This window comes from Cydia splendana, chromosome 19 (assembly GCF_910591565.1).
Source record: "Cydia splendana chromosome 19, ilCydSple1.2, whole genome shotgun sequence".
Classification (NCBI taxonomy): domain Eukaryota; kingdom Metazoa; phylum Arthropoda; class Insecta; order Lepidoptera; family Tortricidae; genus Cydia; species Cydia splendana.
In genome coordinates, this window is record NC_085978.1 from 9,413,413 (window position 1) to 9,432,943 (window position 19,531).

The 19,531-nt window shown below is 39.4% G+C and overlaps 2 protein-coding genes across 2 annotated transcripts in view; one reads left to right on the forward strand and one right to left on the reverse strand.

Moving 5' to 3' along the window:
- LOC134800196 (protein Red) overlaps nt 1-19,531 on the reverse strand; it is a 130,394-nt gene that overhangs the window by 91,846 nt on the left and 19,017 nt on the right. The gene's annotated exons all lie outside the window — the stretch shown is intronic.
- LOC134800276 (nardilysin-like) overlaps nt 1-19,531 on the forward strand; it is a 55,323-nt gene that overhangs the window by 2,823 nt on the left and 32,969 nt on the right. The window contains exons 3-5 of the mRNA XM_063772786.1: nt 11,954-12,094; nt 12,839-13,007; nt 13,370-13,575. Of these exons, the coding sequence (XP_063628856.1) occupies nt 11,954-12,094; nt 12,839-13,007; nt 13,370-13,575 (516 nt within the window). The remainder of the gene's footprint in view (nt 1-11,953; nt 12,095-12,838; nt 13,008-13,369; nt 13,576-19,531) is intronic.

Here is a 19,531-nt window from a genome sequence, read left to right on the forward strand (position 1 = left end):
TCAAAACCTGCACAATGCACACCTGAAATAAGTACCGAATATTCGGCGGCCGGATACCGGATATTCGGCCGATGGGCAGGCCGGATATCCGGTATCCGGTATCCGGCCAAACAACTATCCGTTGCATCTCTACTACAGAGAGCGCTCCGCTCTCGGTCAATCGGCCAAACAAACTAATTTAGTCCTTTAGTTCCTTTAGTTCAGTTCGGCCGTTGAGAGCTGGAATGAATATGAATCGATTTTACAGTAGTTTTTAGGGTTCCGTACCCAAAGGGTAAAACGGGACCCTATTACTAAGACTCCGCTGTCCGTCCGTCCGTCTGTCTGTCACCAGGCTGTATCTCACGAACCGTGATAGCTAGACAGTTGAAATTTTCACAGATGATGTATTTCTGTTGCCGCTATAACAACAAATACTAAAAACAGAATAAAATAAAGATTTAAGTGGGGCTCCCATACAACAAACGTGATTTTTGACCGAAGTTAAGCAACGTCGGGCGGGGTCAGTATTTGGATGGGTGACCGTTTTTATAGATAATGGCACGGAACCCTTCGTTTGCGAGTCCGACTCGCACTTGGCCGGTTTTTTAAATCTTTGGGAACTGAATTATGATTTAAAAAGATTTAGTTCCTTTCGGTCCTTTATGGGATTTCATTCTTAACAGTTCTTCGTTCATGACCGACACAAGCCTAACTTAAATAACAATTAGCCAATGAACTACCCATTCATCCTGTTTTTGTACTAATATCACAGAATAAATAATAGTACTGTATAGAAAGGAAACTTCCTACAAAACCAAAGTTTGACAGCAGTTCAGGGTCGAATCATGCTGTCCCTTTCTAATCTATGGCACTATCCCTTGTGGCTATTTAGGGTTGTCAAAATTCAAGCCATTATCTTATCTGCGGTCTTGCACGCAAAGGGACGTCAAGTTGTGTGAACCCTAATAATTGCTCGGAGCAATGCTGAGCCGAGCGGAGCCGAGTTTGGCCGAAGTCAGAAGTTTTGCACCCCTGCTAATATACAGTATACAGTTTGCTGTTGTTGGTTGGACCAATAGGGGCATTTTAAGTTCTAAGATATTAAAAATGTATGTGTTTAGGTTCTGGAAAATAAATGATAAAAATTTATTCATTGCAATCATGATACCATTTTTAAAACCAATATCATGCTTAATTCATGGAACGCCCTGGTATCACACATGTGATACTGACTCAATTTGGGTTGTAGCAACTCAGTATCAGCCGTGTATGACTAAAGATTAGTGATGTACCGACTATTGATTTGGCCGACTAGCCGACTAGCCGACTAATCGGTGCTCGAATGGCCGATTAGTCGGCTACTCGGCCAGATCATTTAGTTTCGTATAAGTTCTGGTGAAAAACAATAGTTTTTCTCCTTGGATTGCGCTATTCATCATTTTAGCATGGGCTAAAAGATTTTCTCTACAGGTTCAAAGACCTATCACAAGAATCCTCGTTCAATTTCTGCCTTTCTTTTATTTTGCGATCCTGAGCAGACCGTCAGTACAGCTTGAAGGAGTATTTCCAAGGCTCTATTTCCCGTACGTAGTAGCCACTTAAGAACCTATCCCCTGTGGTTAGCGTCTTTACGAGCAACGCGTCCTGACAAAATTTTGCAATAACACTAATAGTTCCCCATGGCTCCACCATTAAAAAAAAACTGAATAATAATAAAATTATTTTACTATCGAACTTGCCCATTATATTACACGAGAATCAGCTGAGATCGACCTGTAGAGGAAAACACCAGCCCACCAACATATGATAACGATCAAACGGTCAATTATATGAACAAAAGTTTTCGTTTGCACCCTGAATAGGTATTTTAGTAAAATAGACATAAAACATATATGGTGTAAAACATAAAACATACTGTTCATTTCTTTTTTCTGTTTTTCTTTCACTAATAAAGTGCCGACTAATCGGCCATTTCTGCCGACTAGTCGCCGACTAATCGCCGACTACAAATGTGGCCAGATAGTCGGCGACTAGTCGGTACATCCCTACTAAAGATCAATATGGGTCAAATTGCTTTGCATCAATTTGTTGTATGATGGGCATTCAACGGGTTAAATGTGCACTTATGATTAATTAAAAATGCTTCTTGCCAACAACAACAAGCCAAACCTGAGCAAACAATATTATGTTTACAATTAATGTTGTATAACAAAAAGTCAACCTTCATAGTAAATAGATCACATCGATTATTCAACAATGTTCATAAAACATGGCCGCTTATTTGACTGTACACAAAAACAACTACAGAAGGTCTACTCTAGTTGACAAACATCTAAATTTAAATTGAGTTAAATAATGAGTATTTTCTCAATTTAAATTTATATGTTGTTTGGTTTTTCTAAGATTATGTATTTAAATCATTAGATATATGATACATGTTATTCATTGAAAGTAAATGTTAATTTCCATTTTCACTATGTTAATGAATGGTACTTCTATATTATTACGATTAGACTCACTTTGTACGAAGTGGGCCTACTGTTATTCTTGTTATTTTTCAACTTCACGCTGTGTAACGCTCCACTGCCCATACTCGAGAATAAATGAATATGAGCCTTAAATTTAATGGTATAAGATCCAAAATATTCAGTAGGACTTTTTTTCTAAACAAGTCTAATACCAATTAATTATGACATGTTAATTTTATCATGCCAATAATATAAATATTTTCCGTATTTGCCTATGCTTTCACTAAAACCCGTTTGCCGGCATAATTATGTTAAACAACTAGTTGATAAATTATAGTTACCTACTAGTTGGAATGTTTTGTTGAGCAGTCTAAGGCTATGCTATGAGGCAAAAGCGGAATTGATATGTACTATAATGAAAATGAAGTATATTGTATGTATTTTATACGTGCATTGAAATGTTTCGTTTCTGCTAATAATGCATAAAATAGTACTTATACCTAATATATAAATTAAATTTTCAATTTAAAAACCAATTTCGAGTTTAAACCTAACTCTTTCGTATTAGTTATATTACGTGTAGTTTAGTAGTAGTAAGTACGTAATTACGTATTAAGGATCGTCCTCACATGGGGCGATCTGCCCGGGGCGTCGGATACCCCGTCATCTTTGAGGCGTAGGTACGTTGGACTTAAATGTAGGCCCAAAACTAATAATGAACTTGTTCTCACCAGCATATGGGTACATAATGTATATCCCCGGTTACCTCGTTGTAGAGGTCCACTGGAGGTCTTATTGGAGCCTAGTGGCCCTAGTGGTACTGGTATTGTATGTATAGATACTCGTAATAGCAAAATGGCACAGGGCCTTGAGGACGTTTATAACCCCTTAAGGGCCACTTGCACCATCCCACTAACCCGGGGTCAACCGGTTAAGCCGTTAACCCAGTGTCAAAAAGTATGGTAACCATGGTAACTCCAGGTTTAACCGGTTGACCCCGGGTTAGTGGAATGGTGCAAGTGGCGCTAAGTCTTTTTCGCATATTGGCGCCGTATCCTATTTTTATTGTATATTTAGTGTCAGTCAGCAAATTAGTAGATTTCACGATATCCGGTATGAAAGTCGCAGTCAATGTGAATTAAAGGCACAGACAACGTCGTTGCATGATGTGTTACTTTCACCCAGTTTTATTGGCATGGATACTGTGGGTAGGTATTTAATACGTGTGGAAAGCATCGAGTGGAAACTAAAAGCGACAACCACCCACGGTGTGGAAAATAGGTAGGTATGTTAATTATCGTGGAATCAAACGTGTGGTCGTCACTCGTCAGTAATATCCTATTTTATTCACTCTTGCTTTATAATAAGTAATATATAATATCCTGCCATTTCCTAAAAGTTTTGTTCTCCAAAAATGGCCCAGTGGGTCACTAGCCCCCTAATTCGCCACCATATGTTGTAGCTACAGCATAATTAATTTAATTCACCTTTCCTTTCCTCTGCTCAACTCCAAACGTTTAGTTAGCTTCTAGTGGTTACTTGAGGTTTCTAAAACTCTGACCCTCGCCAAGTCCCCCCGCAATCCTGACATAGGACCAAACATCCTGACATGTCAGTTGAAATCCTAGCCGTGTATCTGTACTGATACATATTTTTGATCTTGGCTGTAGGTATTTAGATTATAACATTAAGCGCCACTTGCACCAACCCACTAACCCGGGGTTAACCGGTTAAACCGTTAACCCGGTGTCAAATTGTACTGGTGACCATGGTAACTCCAGGTTTAACCGGTTAGCTCCGGGTTAGCGGAATGGTGCAAGTGGCTAACTCTATGCATCTCGGCAGGTGCGTCGGTCCAAACACGTTCTAAAGGCATTCTTCAAGAGAATATGTATAAAGCGGTGCAAGGATTTCTTTGTCGGCCTAACTCTCGATACGGTATGACCTCTCAGACTATCGCCGTAGGTTGCATTGCAGCATATAATAGGGTAATTAGGGTTTAATCTTTTATAGTATACACCGTGGGAGGGAGTATCCCGACGAACTTTAGCCATAGAGATTTCGATGCTTAATAAAGTAGCGTATAGCCACCAAATAAAATCTAAATAATTATGGCTGACCGATCTATTCTACTCATATCTATTCTATCGATTCCCCGTCGCTGTCAATTGTCGTTTGTTGCTATCTTAGCAAAGCACGACCTAGGGCACGAACAAAAACGAATGCCGTTAGGAATACGTGGTTAAAGTTGGTCGGATTTTTTGCGCCCACCTTGGGTTGGGTTCTTACAAGTAAATCTTTTTCAGAATTATTAAATAGTATCTTAGACTATAGGTATATTAGGTATTAGTAGAGTAAAATAAATGAATGTTTAGCGAATCCGGAAACTGACTACTTATACCGACTAATAGTCGTATGGCGAAACGTGAATATCTGTTACTCCCTCCATACAAGTAGCTGCATAGAAAATTAGAAATCTTGTAATCAAGGTTCCAACATTTATATACCAAAGAAGTAGGTAGGTAGGTACCTAAGCTATGTTCGCTCCAGCAGGCGTATTATGGATGGTTTTATCCACGTGATAAAATAACTCACTTTTTAACACCGCGGGAAAGTGACGCACACCGTTTTATCACGCTGTCACGTAGACAAGAACGATCATCATATCCGTACAGAAACAGATGCGAAAACGATATATGCAGCTTGTCACCATTAGATGTTAGACATATCATGTCAGAGTCTTTCGGCTCTTTTCATGTCTCAAATAATTTAGGGTCTAGAAAACATTATGCATGTATTTTTAAACCAGGAGTTAACAACCTTTGGGCTGCGAGAGGATTAAGTTATGATGACCGCCATCTAATAGCAATACATTTTTGTACAAGTTTATTGTTGATACTAGCCTACTAATAAATCATTTAAAGTGTTTTTTATACTGGGTGTCATTGTACTCATTTCTATGATCAACTTTTAACAATGGGCAATATTTTTTTTTCGATATCAGGGTTGCTCTCATAATAGTCTAAGAGCTAGCCACGGCAATAGGTATGCAATTTATAGAGCAACGAAATCCCTCTAGTTAGTATGCCATACTATCATTATTAATTAATCCGGGCGCCTGGCAGCTGTCTAGCGGTGGGTGTGGGAGTGGATGGGCAACAAAGTGGTTGTAAAATCAATTGAAGGTGTGCAATTTATAGAGCTCTGTGTTTGGTGTGATATAATAGCTAATTATGTATTTAATTCAAATATTACAATGCCAGGCGTTTTATTTGGGGGAAAAGTAGTGCCAGGCGATGAAAATACACAATCACTTGTGCGCCTGCAGGAAGTACTCACAATTGCTTTACGCATAGATTGTGAGTCAAGTGCAATTTGCTCGTGATCTTCCTGCAGGCGCACAAGAAGTGATAATGTATTTTCATCGCCTGGCACTACTTTTCCCCCAAATAAAACGCCTGGCATTGTTATATTTGAATTAAATACATAATTAGCTATTATATCACACCAAACACAGAGCTCTATAAATTGCACACCTTCAATTGATTTTACAACCACTTTGTTGCCCATCCACTCCCACACCCACAGCTGCCAGGCGCCCAGATTAATTAATTATGATAGTATGGCATACTAACTAGAGGGATTTCGTTACTCTATAAATTGCATACCTATTTCCGTGGCTAGCTCTCCCTCTATAACAAAAGTTACAGTAATGATAGTAGGTACAGTCGCGTATATATATACGATTATATATGGCGTATCACCTAAACAATTTCACATCGTATTTTAGATAGTAAGGTTCGGTTTCCCTTATTTGTCATAGTTATCTGTCATTTTAGTACACACAAGTAGTCCAACAACCGGATGATTGGGTACTTATTACACTGAGAGAAAAATCATCACCAGGAATTAATAAACAGTTCTGTACTGGGGGAAAAAATGAAGTTTTAGTAGTAATTATGGAAGTTTCACTATTTCTGTAAAATTTATTTATTTCTACAAACAGCTCAGTAATACTAAATCTAATTTCAGCAAACAGACTTTAGTAAATGGAGCATTAAACAAAGTTCAGTATTTGTTACAATCCATTTTTATTACTACTAAAATTCTCCGATTTTTACTAGTAAAGTTTGTGATTTTTGGAAAAAAGCATCTGTGATTTCAAGTTATGATTTTAGTAAATGTCTCACTTACATAGTTTTGTAATATCTAAAAAACGAGTTCGCGGGAATAACATTACCCCATTTAAAATAACAATTCAGTTGTTACTATAGCGACATTACAAAGTTTACTGGTATTTAGTAGATAGACTTGTTGTGTTTATGTTCATTGTTGTACCAATCACTAAACGAGTTTTGTAATACCAACACAGCGAAACGAATGTTAGTGATTTTAGTAAAATTTACTACTTGCTACGTTCATTTGGTTAGAGTTAGTATTGTGTCGGATGTCGGGCGGGCGTGTCTCGTGTCTTCTTTGTTTAAAACATACTTAAATTAAATAATAAATTTAGGATATATTGTGGGCCATGGACATATTAACCCGCGACCTACTGTGTAGTTGGGGTCTACAGGAATATATTGTTCTGCAACTTCGAGCTAGCTGTTGTTATTCTAGTGATAATGACATCATAGGTAAATCTAAACTGTTTGCAATTCCAACCTCCCTAGCACAGGTGCGCCGCGAGAGAATGTTGCGCGCGTAATAACTACTAGTCTCTTTCTGACTGTATGAATAAGAAAGGAATGGGTAGAATATCTCGACAGGCTTTTATAGTGCCTCTTTAGTACAGAGATATACTACCAAATGCTTTTTTATTCATACAGACAGAAATAGAGACGGGTAGCTACCACGCGCGCGACATGCTCTCGCGGCGCCCGTTTGCTAGGGGCGGAGGAATTGCAAACAGTTTAGTTTTTGCCTATGACGTCATTATCTCTAGAATAACAACAGCTAGCTTGGAATCGCAGTACAGTTTAGTAAAACCTATGACGTCATCGTCTCCGATATTGCTAAAGCACGCTTAAAATTACAAAACGGTTAGTTTTCACCCATGACGTCCTCACCTCCGATATTGCTAAAGCACCTCTCGGAATAACAAAACCAAATTTCTGAAATTACTCTAGCATACTTCAAATTACAAATATAGAAGTTGTATTTCCTACTAAATGGAAATTGCAAAAGTCAATTTGTTCCTATTAGTTGACTCTCCTTGTCCCCGGATTAAGTTTTATTTTTGTAATTCTAAGTGTGTTTTTGTTAGTTTTTTGTCTCAGTGTATATTGGCCAATGCAACTATCATTTCAGTACTTACCTACCTGGAATAAAAAAAACAGCTTAGTTCTTGGTTGATAAGGTTTGGAGTCGTTGCATTATACGGTAGAAAATAGAAATAACTGGTAAATAGTGGCTGTGTCATAAAATTGCAGTGTTATTATGACCAGCCTTGCGTAGCCTAACGTATGTATATGTACCTAGTATCATTATTGCAGTTCACTGCTGGATAATCCGGTTTTACTACGTTTATTCTACTATTTTTTATTTCTAATGGCAGGAAAGGCAGTGGTTTTGAATGCAAGTTAACTGCTATGTAAATTTAAAACTTATAGTAAACTAGCGACCCACCCCGGCTTCGCACGGGTTACACAAAACCTTAACAAAATATACACCTAAACCTTCCTCAAGAATCACTCTATTGATAGGTGAAAACCGCGTGAAAATCCGTTCAGTACTTTTTGAGTTTATCGCGAACATACATACACACAGACAGACGCGGCGGGGGACTTTGATTTACTGATATTTTATATTGATTACTTTGAAGGTGTAGTCATAATTTCCATTGCGACAGCAAATAAAAGTAAATAAACAAGCTAAGCCAATGAAAACCTAAGTGAAAGCGTGTAGCAACATCGATGTACATATAACCAGAAATATAATCAAAAACAAGAATGAATCGTACTAGACTTTTTTACAAAGGCAGTTGAAATTTCTGTTTTTATCTGTTTCTGTATTAGTTTTAAGTTTTAGTTTTAATTTTGGGTGCCCTGAAAACCAGCGCCGTGTTTTACAGACACTGCTTATGCTGAGCGGAATCCTATTTGGTGTACGTTTTTTTTTGTACTTATTTAATTTGCTGTACCTAATGTATGTTTTTATGCCAAATAAATATTTTCTATTTCTTTTCTATTTCTAAATGAAAATTGAAAATGAAAACTTTTCAGATATCCCTAAGGGCGGTATTCCACCTGTCCAATTTTTTTGTCCAGTGTATATTTTGTCTCACATTTTGCTTAATGAGGAAGTGAGACGCACTGACTTTGGACCAAGATATTGGACAGATGGAATACCACCCTAAGTCAAGAAAGTCTAGAAATCGATACCTAGTTCAGGTCAGGGTTACACACGTTCCGTTGATAACAGCTTGTGATTGAATCACGTAAGCGTACAATAGCGGCAATGGAAACGCTACTTATCGCAATATTCTTAACTAGGTATTGATTGATGGAAGGAAAACAAAACTTTAGATTAGGTATACCTACATTTTTGATACCACTTAGGAAAATGGGGCAAATTGACAATAAATGGGACGTTACCGACCTTCTTAGAAAAAAGAACCACATTGCCAGTTACCGATTAAGATGATTCCTATTATACATCTTTATGCTTATCACGTCTTGTATGGAGAACGACACATCTAGATGTACATACTTGGCGTCAGGAGGTTTTCGTTATAAATGCGGAACTTCAAACGGTTTCAGGAAGAAATATGGTTGGGAAACAAATCGTTTGCGAAACAATTGCTATGCCAAAACGTCAGTTAACCAACATTGCTACTGACACGGATGGCTAAACAGACTATAATATAATACTCATAAAAAATATATCTTCCTTATTACATCCGCAATTTATTTTCACGACTCTTGAGCCATACATGTAGTTTTGATGAATGTGAAGTGTATATGTAGTCACTACATCTATAAAACAAAGTCCCCCGCCTTGCTGTCTGATTGTGTGTTTGTATGTTTGTCCGCGATAAACTCAAAAACTACTGAACGGATTTTCATGCGGTTTTCACCTGTCAATAGAGTGATTCTTGAGGAAGGTTTAGGTGTATAATTTCTTAACCCGTGCGAAGCCGGGGCGGGTCGCTAGTTTATATAATAAAAGTCGAACTCCTTTATTGTTAAATATATATCTACGCCTAACATTTTCTAAGAATTTCACAATTTGCGTCCTTGCCATATCTGATCAGGTCAATACTAAATTAATGTATTCTCAAATGGATTACATGTACATATAAAGTCATATATTTATATTATAGCTATACGTCTACCATCAGTTTTGACATTGACATATACGCTCACGTCTACGTAACTTACTTTCTATGCATCTCGCTCGTACTCGCATATTAGTGCAAGCGAGATGTACAGAAAGTAAATTACGTAGACGTGAGCGTTATGTCAATGTAAAAACTGGTGGTAGTGCTTCTAGTTAGACACAAGTAAAGTTAAAAATAAGACCAATACCCGGAAGGGGTCCTACCACTATTAGATTAGTATAAAATAGTGTTTACTTAGTTTAAACATAGTTTGTATTAAGTGGTTACGGAATAATAAGGCTTTTTTATTTTATTTATTAAAGTTATAAATACCGTAAAAGTTTGTAATTGCTGTCTACACTGTCGGTAAAAGCACAGTTGGTCTTTCAATTGCTCGCGTTACGTTACTGTTTAACGCAGCGTACTACGTAGGCTAACAACACGCGTCAGCGAAGCGAAGCGATGCGGCGCGGGGTGAATCAATCCTTTGATACCTATAGAAGTGTCCTACGTGGGCGATCTCGTTGCGAACGCGAACGCCTTGGGCCCGCCGCGCCGCGCCGCGTCGCGGCCGCGAGTTGTTCGCTTACGTAAGACGCAGCGTAACTGTTTACTTACGCAATGTTTGGGCTCCAACGCTGTTGCGTGACATTCTCTCGGTTACAGGACTTGCTATTAGATTCCGACGATACCTGAAATTATCAACTTTAACTCGTTCTCATAATCACCGGTTTTTGTGAAGTTGTTAACACTGCGCACATTGTAAAAAAACTATAGAGGTGCCCTCTTATGTGTAGTTTTTTGAATGCAAAACAGGCTATAATTTAGACAAAAACTAGCGTGGCCTGTGGTCAGATTTGGTTAATGTAAACGGCCCTAAATGACTATAAATAATCATCAGACCTGATGTACAAAAAGTCAAACAACGACAAAACATTCTTTGTGCTAACGACTAAGACCACACAGAGAAAAAACAAAAAAACAGGCCAAGTGAGAGTTGGACTCGCCCACGAAGGGTTCCGTACCATTACGCAAAAAACGGCAAAAAAACACGTTTGTTGTATGGGAGTCCCACTTAAATATTAATTTTATTTAGTTTTTAGTATTTGTTGTTACAGCAGCAACAGAACTATCACGGTTCATGAGTAAGAACCTGGTGACAGACAGACGGACAGCGGAGTCTTAGGAATAGGGTCCCGTTTTTACCCTTTGGGCACGGAACCCTAAAAAGTGTCAAAAAGTGATATCGTCTTCAGTTACTAAGCGAATGTTATTATTGTTATTGCGATCATCGTCAGAATGTAACATATCATACCTCGGTCAACTAGAGTTTAAAAAGGTTTTAACGCTAAAGCTGACGGAGTAACCTCGTAAAAGTTGTAGTCAGTTGCTCGGGTTTTAGAGTCGGCTTAAGGTTTAACTCAATTATGCTACTAATACGCACAAACTACAGAATGACGCGCGAGGATAGAAGCCAATGTCCTACAATGGATTACAATTTAAACACAAAAAACATCGTAGATTCGGGGGCTGAGGAAGCCGAAGGGCGTGAGCTAATTCATTTAGCTTCCACGGTATTCTTGCGCGAAGTATACGTCCTATAGGGACCGTGCGCGTTGGAGGGTCTGCCATCTTGTGGCCTGAATTGGAAACATATGTACACATGTACATTGCCAAAGGAAGTGCTATCATCTACTCGTCGGTAACTTTTCCTTGTGCATATTAGGTTCTGCCATCTTGTGGGTTACATCGGAAGCATAAACGACACATTTACGCCTCGCGCCAAAAATCTGACGGCTCCTATGGGCAGCTGACAGATTTTTACTTTCTTATAGTAGTTAAATAAATAAATAAATAAGTTATTCTTATAGTTCATGCACGGGGCCTATCCTCCGAAGTCCCAGAATTGTTAGTTTCGTTTTTGAATTTGGAATCTTGACATATTTAATTAGAGTTATATACTTGGTCAAGCAGATCTTGTCAGTAGAAAAAGGCGGCAAATTTGAAAAATGTAGGCGCGAAGGGATATCGTCCCATAGAAAATTTGAATTTCGCGCCTTTTTTTACTGACAAGATTTGCTTGACCAGCTATAATTACGTTTAGGAATAAAGCCTTTATAAGGGCCTCTGGAACTCAGTAAATAGGTTAATTATGGTAAAATGTATAAGTATAGAATTGTTTCAGGCGGCATGCGCGCTGTGCGTGGGCGTGGGCAGCTACAGCGACCCGCCCGACATACAGGGGCTGGCGCACTTCGTCGAGCACATGGTCTTCATGGGCAGCGAGAAGTATCCCAAGGAGAACGAGTTCGACGCCTTCATCAAGGTGAATTTAACCTTTAATCCTTTTCCAGGCCGCAAAAAAAAAAGATTTTCCAAAAAATGCAAATATATTAAAATTTACCTTAGGAACCTGCAGCTTTGGATGATTCATTTAATGATAAGTAGCTTCCCGAAACACCAATCGAATATGAACCTTAAGTCGGACTCCTATGGTTGAAATTCTATTGGCGGTCGCTAAGTGCACTATGCCTGGAAAAGGGTTAAGATCCAAAACATTAAGAACGTCTGATCACTCAGTTGGTCTAGCATGAGTTGCGTTCTCGCGCGCGACTCCATGCATCTGGCGCGACTTCAAGTATGGACTCGCGCGCAAGAACGTAACTTATGCTAGATCGCCTGATCAAATGTTCGAAAACGAACCGCGATTAAACATAAATACGAAAACGCCAAGAGAATCATTGGTGATAGAGGTTCGATTTGATTTATGTGCTCGTAAAAGTAGTCTGCTAACACTGTTCTAAAAATGCATTTCGAAGAGTAAGTGATGCGCTGGGATTGCATGCTTCGCCTCCCTATTTCCCCATCTTGGGACTAATAGCGAATTTGAATGCTATCCGTATTACTGCCCACTCTTACAAAGCGCTTTGATTCCAGTTTTTCAAATAAATAGCTTAGGTTTCAAATTCAGACGGTACGACCGGGAAAATAAATTATGATCTTCGCAATTAACAAATCGGGCTGAAGAGAATAGAGTCAACCAACTTTTAATCTTGATCATTGTCTACAGAAAAAGGGAGGTTCAGACAACGCCTCAACGGATTGCGAGGTGACGACATTCTACTTCGAGATCCAAGAGAAGCACCTCCCACACGCCATGGACATGTTCAGCCAGTTCTTCGTGAGCCCCCTTATGATGAAAGAGGCTATGCAGAGAGAGCGAGAGGCTATACAGTCCGGTAAGTTTTGCAATTGTATAAAAAAAAACTAGTTTGTTTTTACCGGGTGTTTTCGTCCAAAGTTCATAAATTTTGCGTGGTAAATGGAGGTAGCGATACCCTAATTACCGCAACTTCTCCACGAAGCCTTGCTGCCTTAATATTGCTTACCGCTTAGTGTAGCTGTAGGTTATTTGGTAACCTAATGGGTTTTTTTTCAGATTTTTGCCTTGCGTATACTTCTACAGCCTATTAGAATATATTTCGTTATCCCTCCTCCTCCAGATACGCTCTAAAGTAATCAAAAGAATCTATAGACCAATCACGACCTCACGTCTGGGCATTAGAATTTTTGCTTCTGAATTCAACATCCATTTTTACAGAGTTCGCTATCGCCGCGCCTTCGGACTCGAACCGCAAGGACCAGCTGCTGTCGAGCCTGTTCCCTGAAGGACACCCGGCGCGAACATTCACGTGGGGCAACCTTAAGAGTCTGAAGGACATGGTTGAGGACGACCATCTATACAAAGCTGCTCATGAGTTCAGGAGGCGACACTATAGCGCGCACAGGATGACGCTCGCCGTGCAAGTAAGTGGAATTCTAAACGTGGGATCGAGACAGGTTTACGCGGTGACAGACTAGCTTTGCTGCAGCAGCCTAAACTAAAGGACATGGTCGAAGATACCACCTACACAAAGCTGTACACGACTTCAGGAAGCGACACTATAGCGCACACAGGATGACGCTCGCCGTGCAAGTAAGTGGTACTCTAAACGTGGGATCGAGACAGGTTTAAGCGGTGACAGGATGACGCTCGCCGTGCAAGTAAGTGGAAATCTAAACGTGGGATCGAGACAGGTTTAAGCGGTGACAGACTAGCTTTGCTGCAGCAGCCTAAACTAAAGGGCATGGTCGAAGATGACCACCTACACAAACCTGCACACGAGTTCAGGAGGCGACACTATAGCGCGCACAGGATGACGCTCGCCGTGCAAGTAAGTGGAATTCTAAACGTGGGATCGAGACAGGTTTACGCGGTGACAGACTAGCTTTGCTGCAGCAGCCTAAACTAAAGGACATGGTCGAAGATGACCACTTACACAAAGCTGCTCACGAGTTCAGGAGGCGACACTATAGCGCGCACAGGATGACGCTCGCCGTGCAAGTAAGTGGAACTCTAAACGTGGGATCGAGACAGGTTTAAGCGGTGACAGACTAGCTTTGCTGCAGCATCCTAAACTAAAGGACATGGTCGAAGATGACCATCTATACAAAGCTGCTCACGAGTTCAGGAGGCGACACTATAGCGCGCACAGGATGACGCTCGCCGTGCAAGTAAGTGGAACTCTAAACGTGGGATCGAGACAGGTTTAAGCGGTGACAGACTAGCTTTGCTGCAGCATCCTAAACTAAAGGACATGGTCGAAGATGACCATCTATACAAAGCTGCTCACGAGTTCAGGAGGCGACACTATAGCGCGCACAGGATGACGCTCGCCGTACAAGTAAGTGGAACTCCAAACCTGGGATTGAGACAGGTTTAAGCGGTGACAGACTAGCTTTGCTGCAGCATCCTAAACTAAAGGACATGGTCGAAGAAGACCATCTATACAAAGCTGCTCACGAGTTCAGGAGGCGACACTATAGCGCGCACAGGATGACGCTCGCCGTGCAAGTAAGTGGAAATCTAAACGTGGGATCGAGACAGGTTTAAGCGGTGACAGACTAGCTTTGCTGCAGCAGCCTAAACTAAAGGGCATGGTCGAAGATGACCACCTACACAAACCTGCACACGAGTTCAGGAGGCGACACTATAGCGCGCACAGGATGACGCTCGCCGTGCAAGTAAGTGGAACTCTAAACGTGGGATCGAGACAGGTTTAATCGGTGACAGACTAGCTTTGCTGCAGGAGCCTAAACTAAAGGACATGGTCGAAGATGACCACCTACACAAAGCTGCTCACGAGTTCAGGAGGCGACACTATAGCGCGCACAGGATGACGCTCGCCGTGCAAGTAAGTGGAACTCTAAACGTGGGATCGAGACAGGTTTAAGCGGTGACAGACTAGCTTTGCTGCAGCAGCCTAAACTAAAGACATGGTCGAGGACGACCACCTATACAAAGCTGCACACGACTTCAGGAAGCGACAGTTCTAAACGAGGTATTAAACGGGTTTAAGCGGTGACACTACAGATAAGATAAGAGTATTTATTAAAAAATAATTGGCCAAGCACGAAGTCAAGACTACGGTGTTCAGAGCACCGTACGACACATCCCTAGGTGGTTTTAAGTTTGGATACTTATACTAATTTATCCCATAAGTACATTTTATTCACTATTAGGAAATAAGAAGGTAATGTCTGGGAGCTCTGGGACCTTGGAGTTTGCACTTTTATTAAAGGCCTCTGGGCTAGTATAGGTAATGTAGAAGTTATAAAGCTTGTACCTTAGATATATTTTTTAGAGATTAAAGATTTTATTTACCACCTTGTCGCGTTGATTGTATATCCATAGCAAATTACAGCTTTCTAACACTAGCAATCAACCTCATCTTGGAGGTGAAAAGAGGAAAAATCGTAAGTCCCATTTCGGCCAACCGAAATCAAGAACGTTTATATAATATAGGCCTACCGTTAATCTAAAACGTTTGGTGAAGGCACATTTCTAGTAGAAACAAATTATTATGAATTTCTCTGTAATTTGTACAAACCATTTCGTAAACAGACATTCCGCTAAACTGTTGTTTTTACATCTTACTAGCATCCATAACATATTGAAGTATATTCTTCCACTTTTCTGAACATTTTCATTATTATTGATTCTTTTTTTGTGAGAATGGCTTTTTCTGCCAGGGCACTTTGCCAATTATTGATTCTTTCAAACACCAAAATAGTTGACAATTTAATATACGTCAGAGTTGACAGGCAACTTCGAGCATGAAAAACTAAATCCGTCAAAAATACTGGGTATACATACGACCTCATGATAATCTTTGATATAGTCGCAATTGTTGTATTTTAAACTTGTAGACTGGGCAGGCACGACTCAAAAAGGAATAATATTACAATTAAGTCTGTGATTCGGCATTTCTCGGTTTTTGACGTTTAGGCTTGTTTCTGAAGCCCCCTCCAGACTATGCGCGTGAATCGCGGGCGAAGCCGCGAACGTGAGTGTGGAGTCGATTTCGCTGTCTACGAAAATCGACGCCACACTCGCGTTCGCGGCTTCGCGCCGCAATTCGCGCACGAGTGTGGAGGGGGCTTTACACAAAATGTAATTAACGTAAAGTATTAATCAATTTGCTCATGTTTCATATAAGTCACAGAAATAAGTATTAATAAATGTCTAAGTTTTAGTACAAGTAGGGTAACTGCGTCAGTTTGCCGTCCAGTCAGGGCCGGATTAACCCTAAGTCAAAGTAGGCAACTGCCTAGGGGCCCCGCCTCGGCCAGGGGGCCCCGGCGGCTCAGCGCGCACCAAATAATATTTTGTTCCATAGGGTCAAAATTCATGCGTAATTTTTTTATTATTATAAAAATTTATATGCTTTGTTATTGTTTTTATCGACCCATTTAAATTAATGAAATACCTACTGTAATCAAATTGAAGCAATACGTTACAGTTTACGGGGCGTATTGTGCGTACCTGTTGTAAAGTTGTAATAATAGGGGTTTTCGGGAAAAAAGGTTCACTTTTTTTCGAACAACCAACAACTTTTGGGTTATTTCGACTCAGAATCACGAGGACTATTGATTAAAACAAAGAAAAAGAAAGTAGACAAAACTGTCCCCAGTTTTTCATAGGAATGCTCGACCTTCAGCCTCACTTTTTACCTCAATTTACCATTGATTTGTGTTCCACATCTCCTCTACTCAGTGTTGCCAGATGGTCACAAAAGTCACATTTTTCGTGACTTTTGGCCTTCTCGTGTGACATGTGCGTGACTTACGATCTTGAGGCAATTTTTGTGACTTTTAAGCTAGTCGAATTTTGGACAAGTTTAGTTCTGCAATTTATATTATTTAGGAACGCGGTGAACGCACCCAAGTTGACACTTGCACTGACACCTTGACGTTACATCCACCATTATGTTTATTATAATAGTCGTGGCAAGATGAGACTTGTTACCTTGACATGACGGTGTCATTTAGTTTGATAGTAGTAGTTTTTTTTTTTTGTGTATGATTCATTTCTTTTAACCTCATATCTTGAATATCTGTACGAATAGCATGTGTAATTACTTCAGACAAAAGTTTTATCACAATAATTTCTACAAATTTGGTTATGTTCATTTTTACTCTGTGATCAATACTTTAGGAGCTACAGGCTGTTAAAGTTAAATAAGAGATAAAAAATAGACGGTTTAAGAAAACGTCGTTTTTTGCGTAATTGTTCATCATAAATAAAAAAAAATTGTTTAGGATAAGCAAGCTAATCGACCTGCTCATATAATATTTAAAAAAAACCGGCCAAGAGCATGCCGGCAATGCTCAGTGTAGGGTTCCGTAGTTACCCGTCCGTCAAAATAGACTATTTGCAAAAACTCAAAAACTGCTAAACCGATTAGGTTCGCTATATTTAACCTTGAAAGTTTTTACTAAGTTTTACTTTCACAATTTTTTAAATATTTTTTGGAGCCATGGTTAAAATGCTAGGGGAACTAAAGTGGAAAACACAACTTTTTTTCTTTCAGATCGATTATTTCTGAAAATATTAAGTTGATCAAAAATGGTCCTTAAAGACCCTTATTCATTTTAAAAGACCTATCCAAGACACCCCACACTATAGGGTTAAAGCGAGAAAAAAAATCATCCCCACTTAATGTATGGGAGTTACCCTAAAAAAATATTTTTTCTAGTTTATATTTTACGACTTTGTCAGTGTAACAAATTTATATATTCAAGCCAAATTTAATAATAGAAACTAGAAAAATATATTTTTTTATGGTGGCTGCCCTACATTAAAGTGGGGATGAATTTTTTTTCGCTTCCACCCTATAGTGCGGGATGTCGTTAGATAGGTCTTTTAAAACGGATACGGGTCTTCAAGAACCATTTTTTGATCAACTTAATATTTTCGGAAATAATCTGAAAGCAAAAAAGTTGTGTTTTCCCCTTTAGTTTCCCTAACTTTTGAACCATGGGTCCAAAAAATATGAAAAAAATCATAAAAACATAGCTTAGTAAAGACTTTCAAGGAAAAATATAGCGAACCTAATCGGTATAGCTGTTTTAGAGTTTTTGCGAATAGTCTATTTTGACAGACGGGTAACTACGGAACTCTACACTGAGCATGGTCCGACATGCTCTAAGCCGGTTTTTTTTTAGCTCTAATTTAACTTTAACAGCCTGAAGCTCCTAAAGTATTGATCGTAAAGTAAAAATAAACATAACCAAATTTGTAGGAAATTGTTGTATGATAAAATTTTTGTCCGAAGTAATTATAATGCTATTTGTACATATATTCGAGATATGAGCAAAAAGAAGAAAAAAGGTACCTTTAACCCTCCCTGCACTCTCAGCACACCCCCTACCCTCGAGGACTTTTAGTATGTTTATCTGGACACCACAAGGTATACCTGTAAGCAATTTTCAAAACTATTACACGAATTATTTCCGCAGATTTTTCTAATTTGCTTGGGTTATTGAAAATCTTAATTTTTAACTTTCTCATTGACCCCCCAAAAGTAGCCCCCATGCTTAAAATTCATTTGTTTACGTTACATGACTTACATGTCCGTCTTTGGGTCACTAATTTCCACCAATTTGTACTAAATTTCAACTTAATTGGTCCAGTAGTTTCCGTAAAAATAGGCTGTGACAGACGGAAAGACAGACAGACGCACGAGTGATCCTATAAGGGTTCCGTTTTTTCCTTTTGAGGAAACATCATAAAAGGTTAGTAGATTTTTTGTGAAATATATTATTTTCTGAATTTCTTCTAACAAAATCGATTTACCTACCCATACAATACAATAATATAAAAATGTGACTTGAGCAGCAAAAACGTGACTTTTAGGGAAACGAAACGTAACTTATGACTCCAGAGCCCTGGCAACACTGCCTCTACTTCAGCTTAGCCTTTGGCCTCGTAGCGCCAAGCTCGGCCTGCGGTCTCGTTTTTTAATACAATGGACATTGCTGGTTCGTGTCTGTGCTCAACTATTTACTTATCCTGAAGCCTGATGAAGCACGGCTTTGACTTCGCATGAAAGCTCGCCTCACTGGGGCACTTCGGACTTTTAGGCCCAAATGAAGATCGATACCCGGCCTTTTAACACGCTTTCACAATTTGCGATATTGTTAACCCTTCAAGTGGCGCCAGCGAAAACGCGAAAAGTAGTCAAGTGGCGGGGCCCCGGTGGGTGGTCAGCGCAGATTAAGAAAATTTTACAAAATCGTCGATTTAAGTTTTTTTATGTTTGAAAGTATATTAAATCACATATTGTTAGAATCAGAGTTATATAGGCTATTTGAATATAGCAATTAAATTATTCTAATGTTTATACATTTGGCCAGACCTAATCATACTCCGGAAGAATGA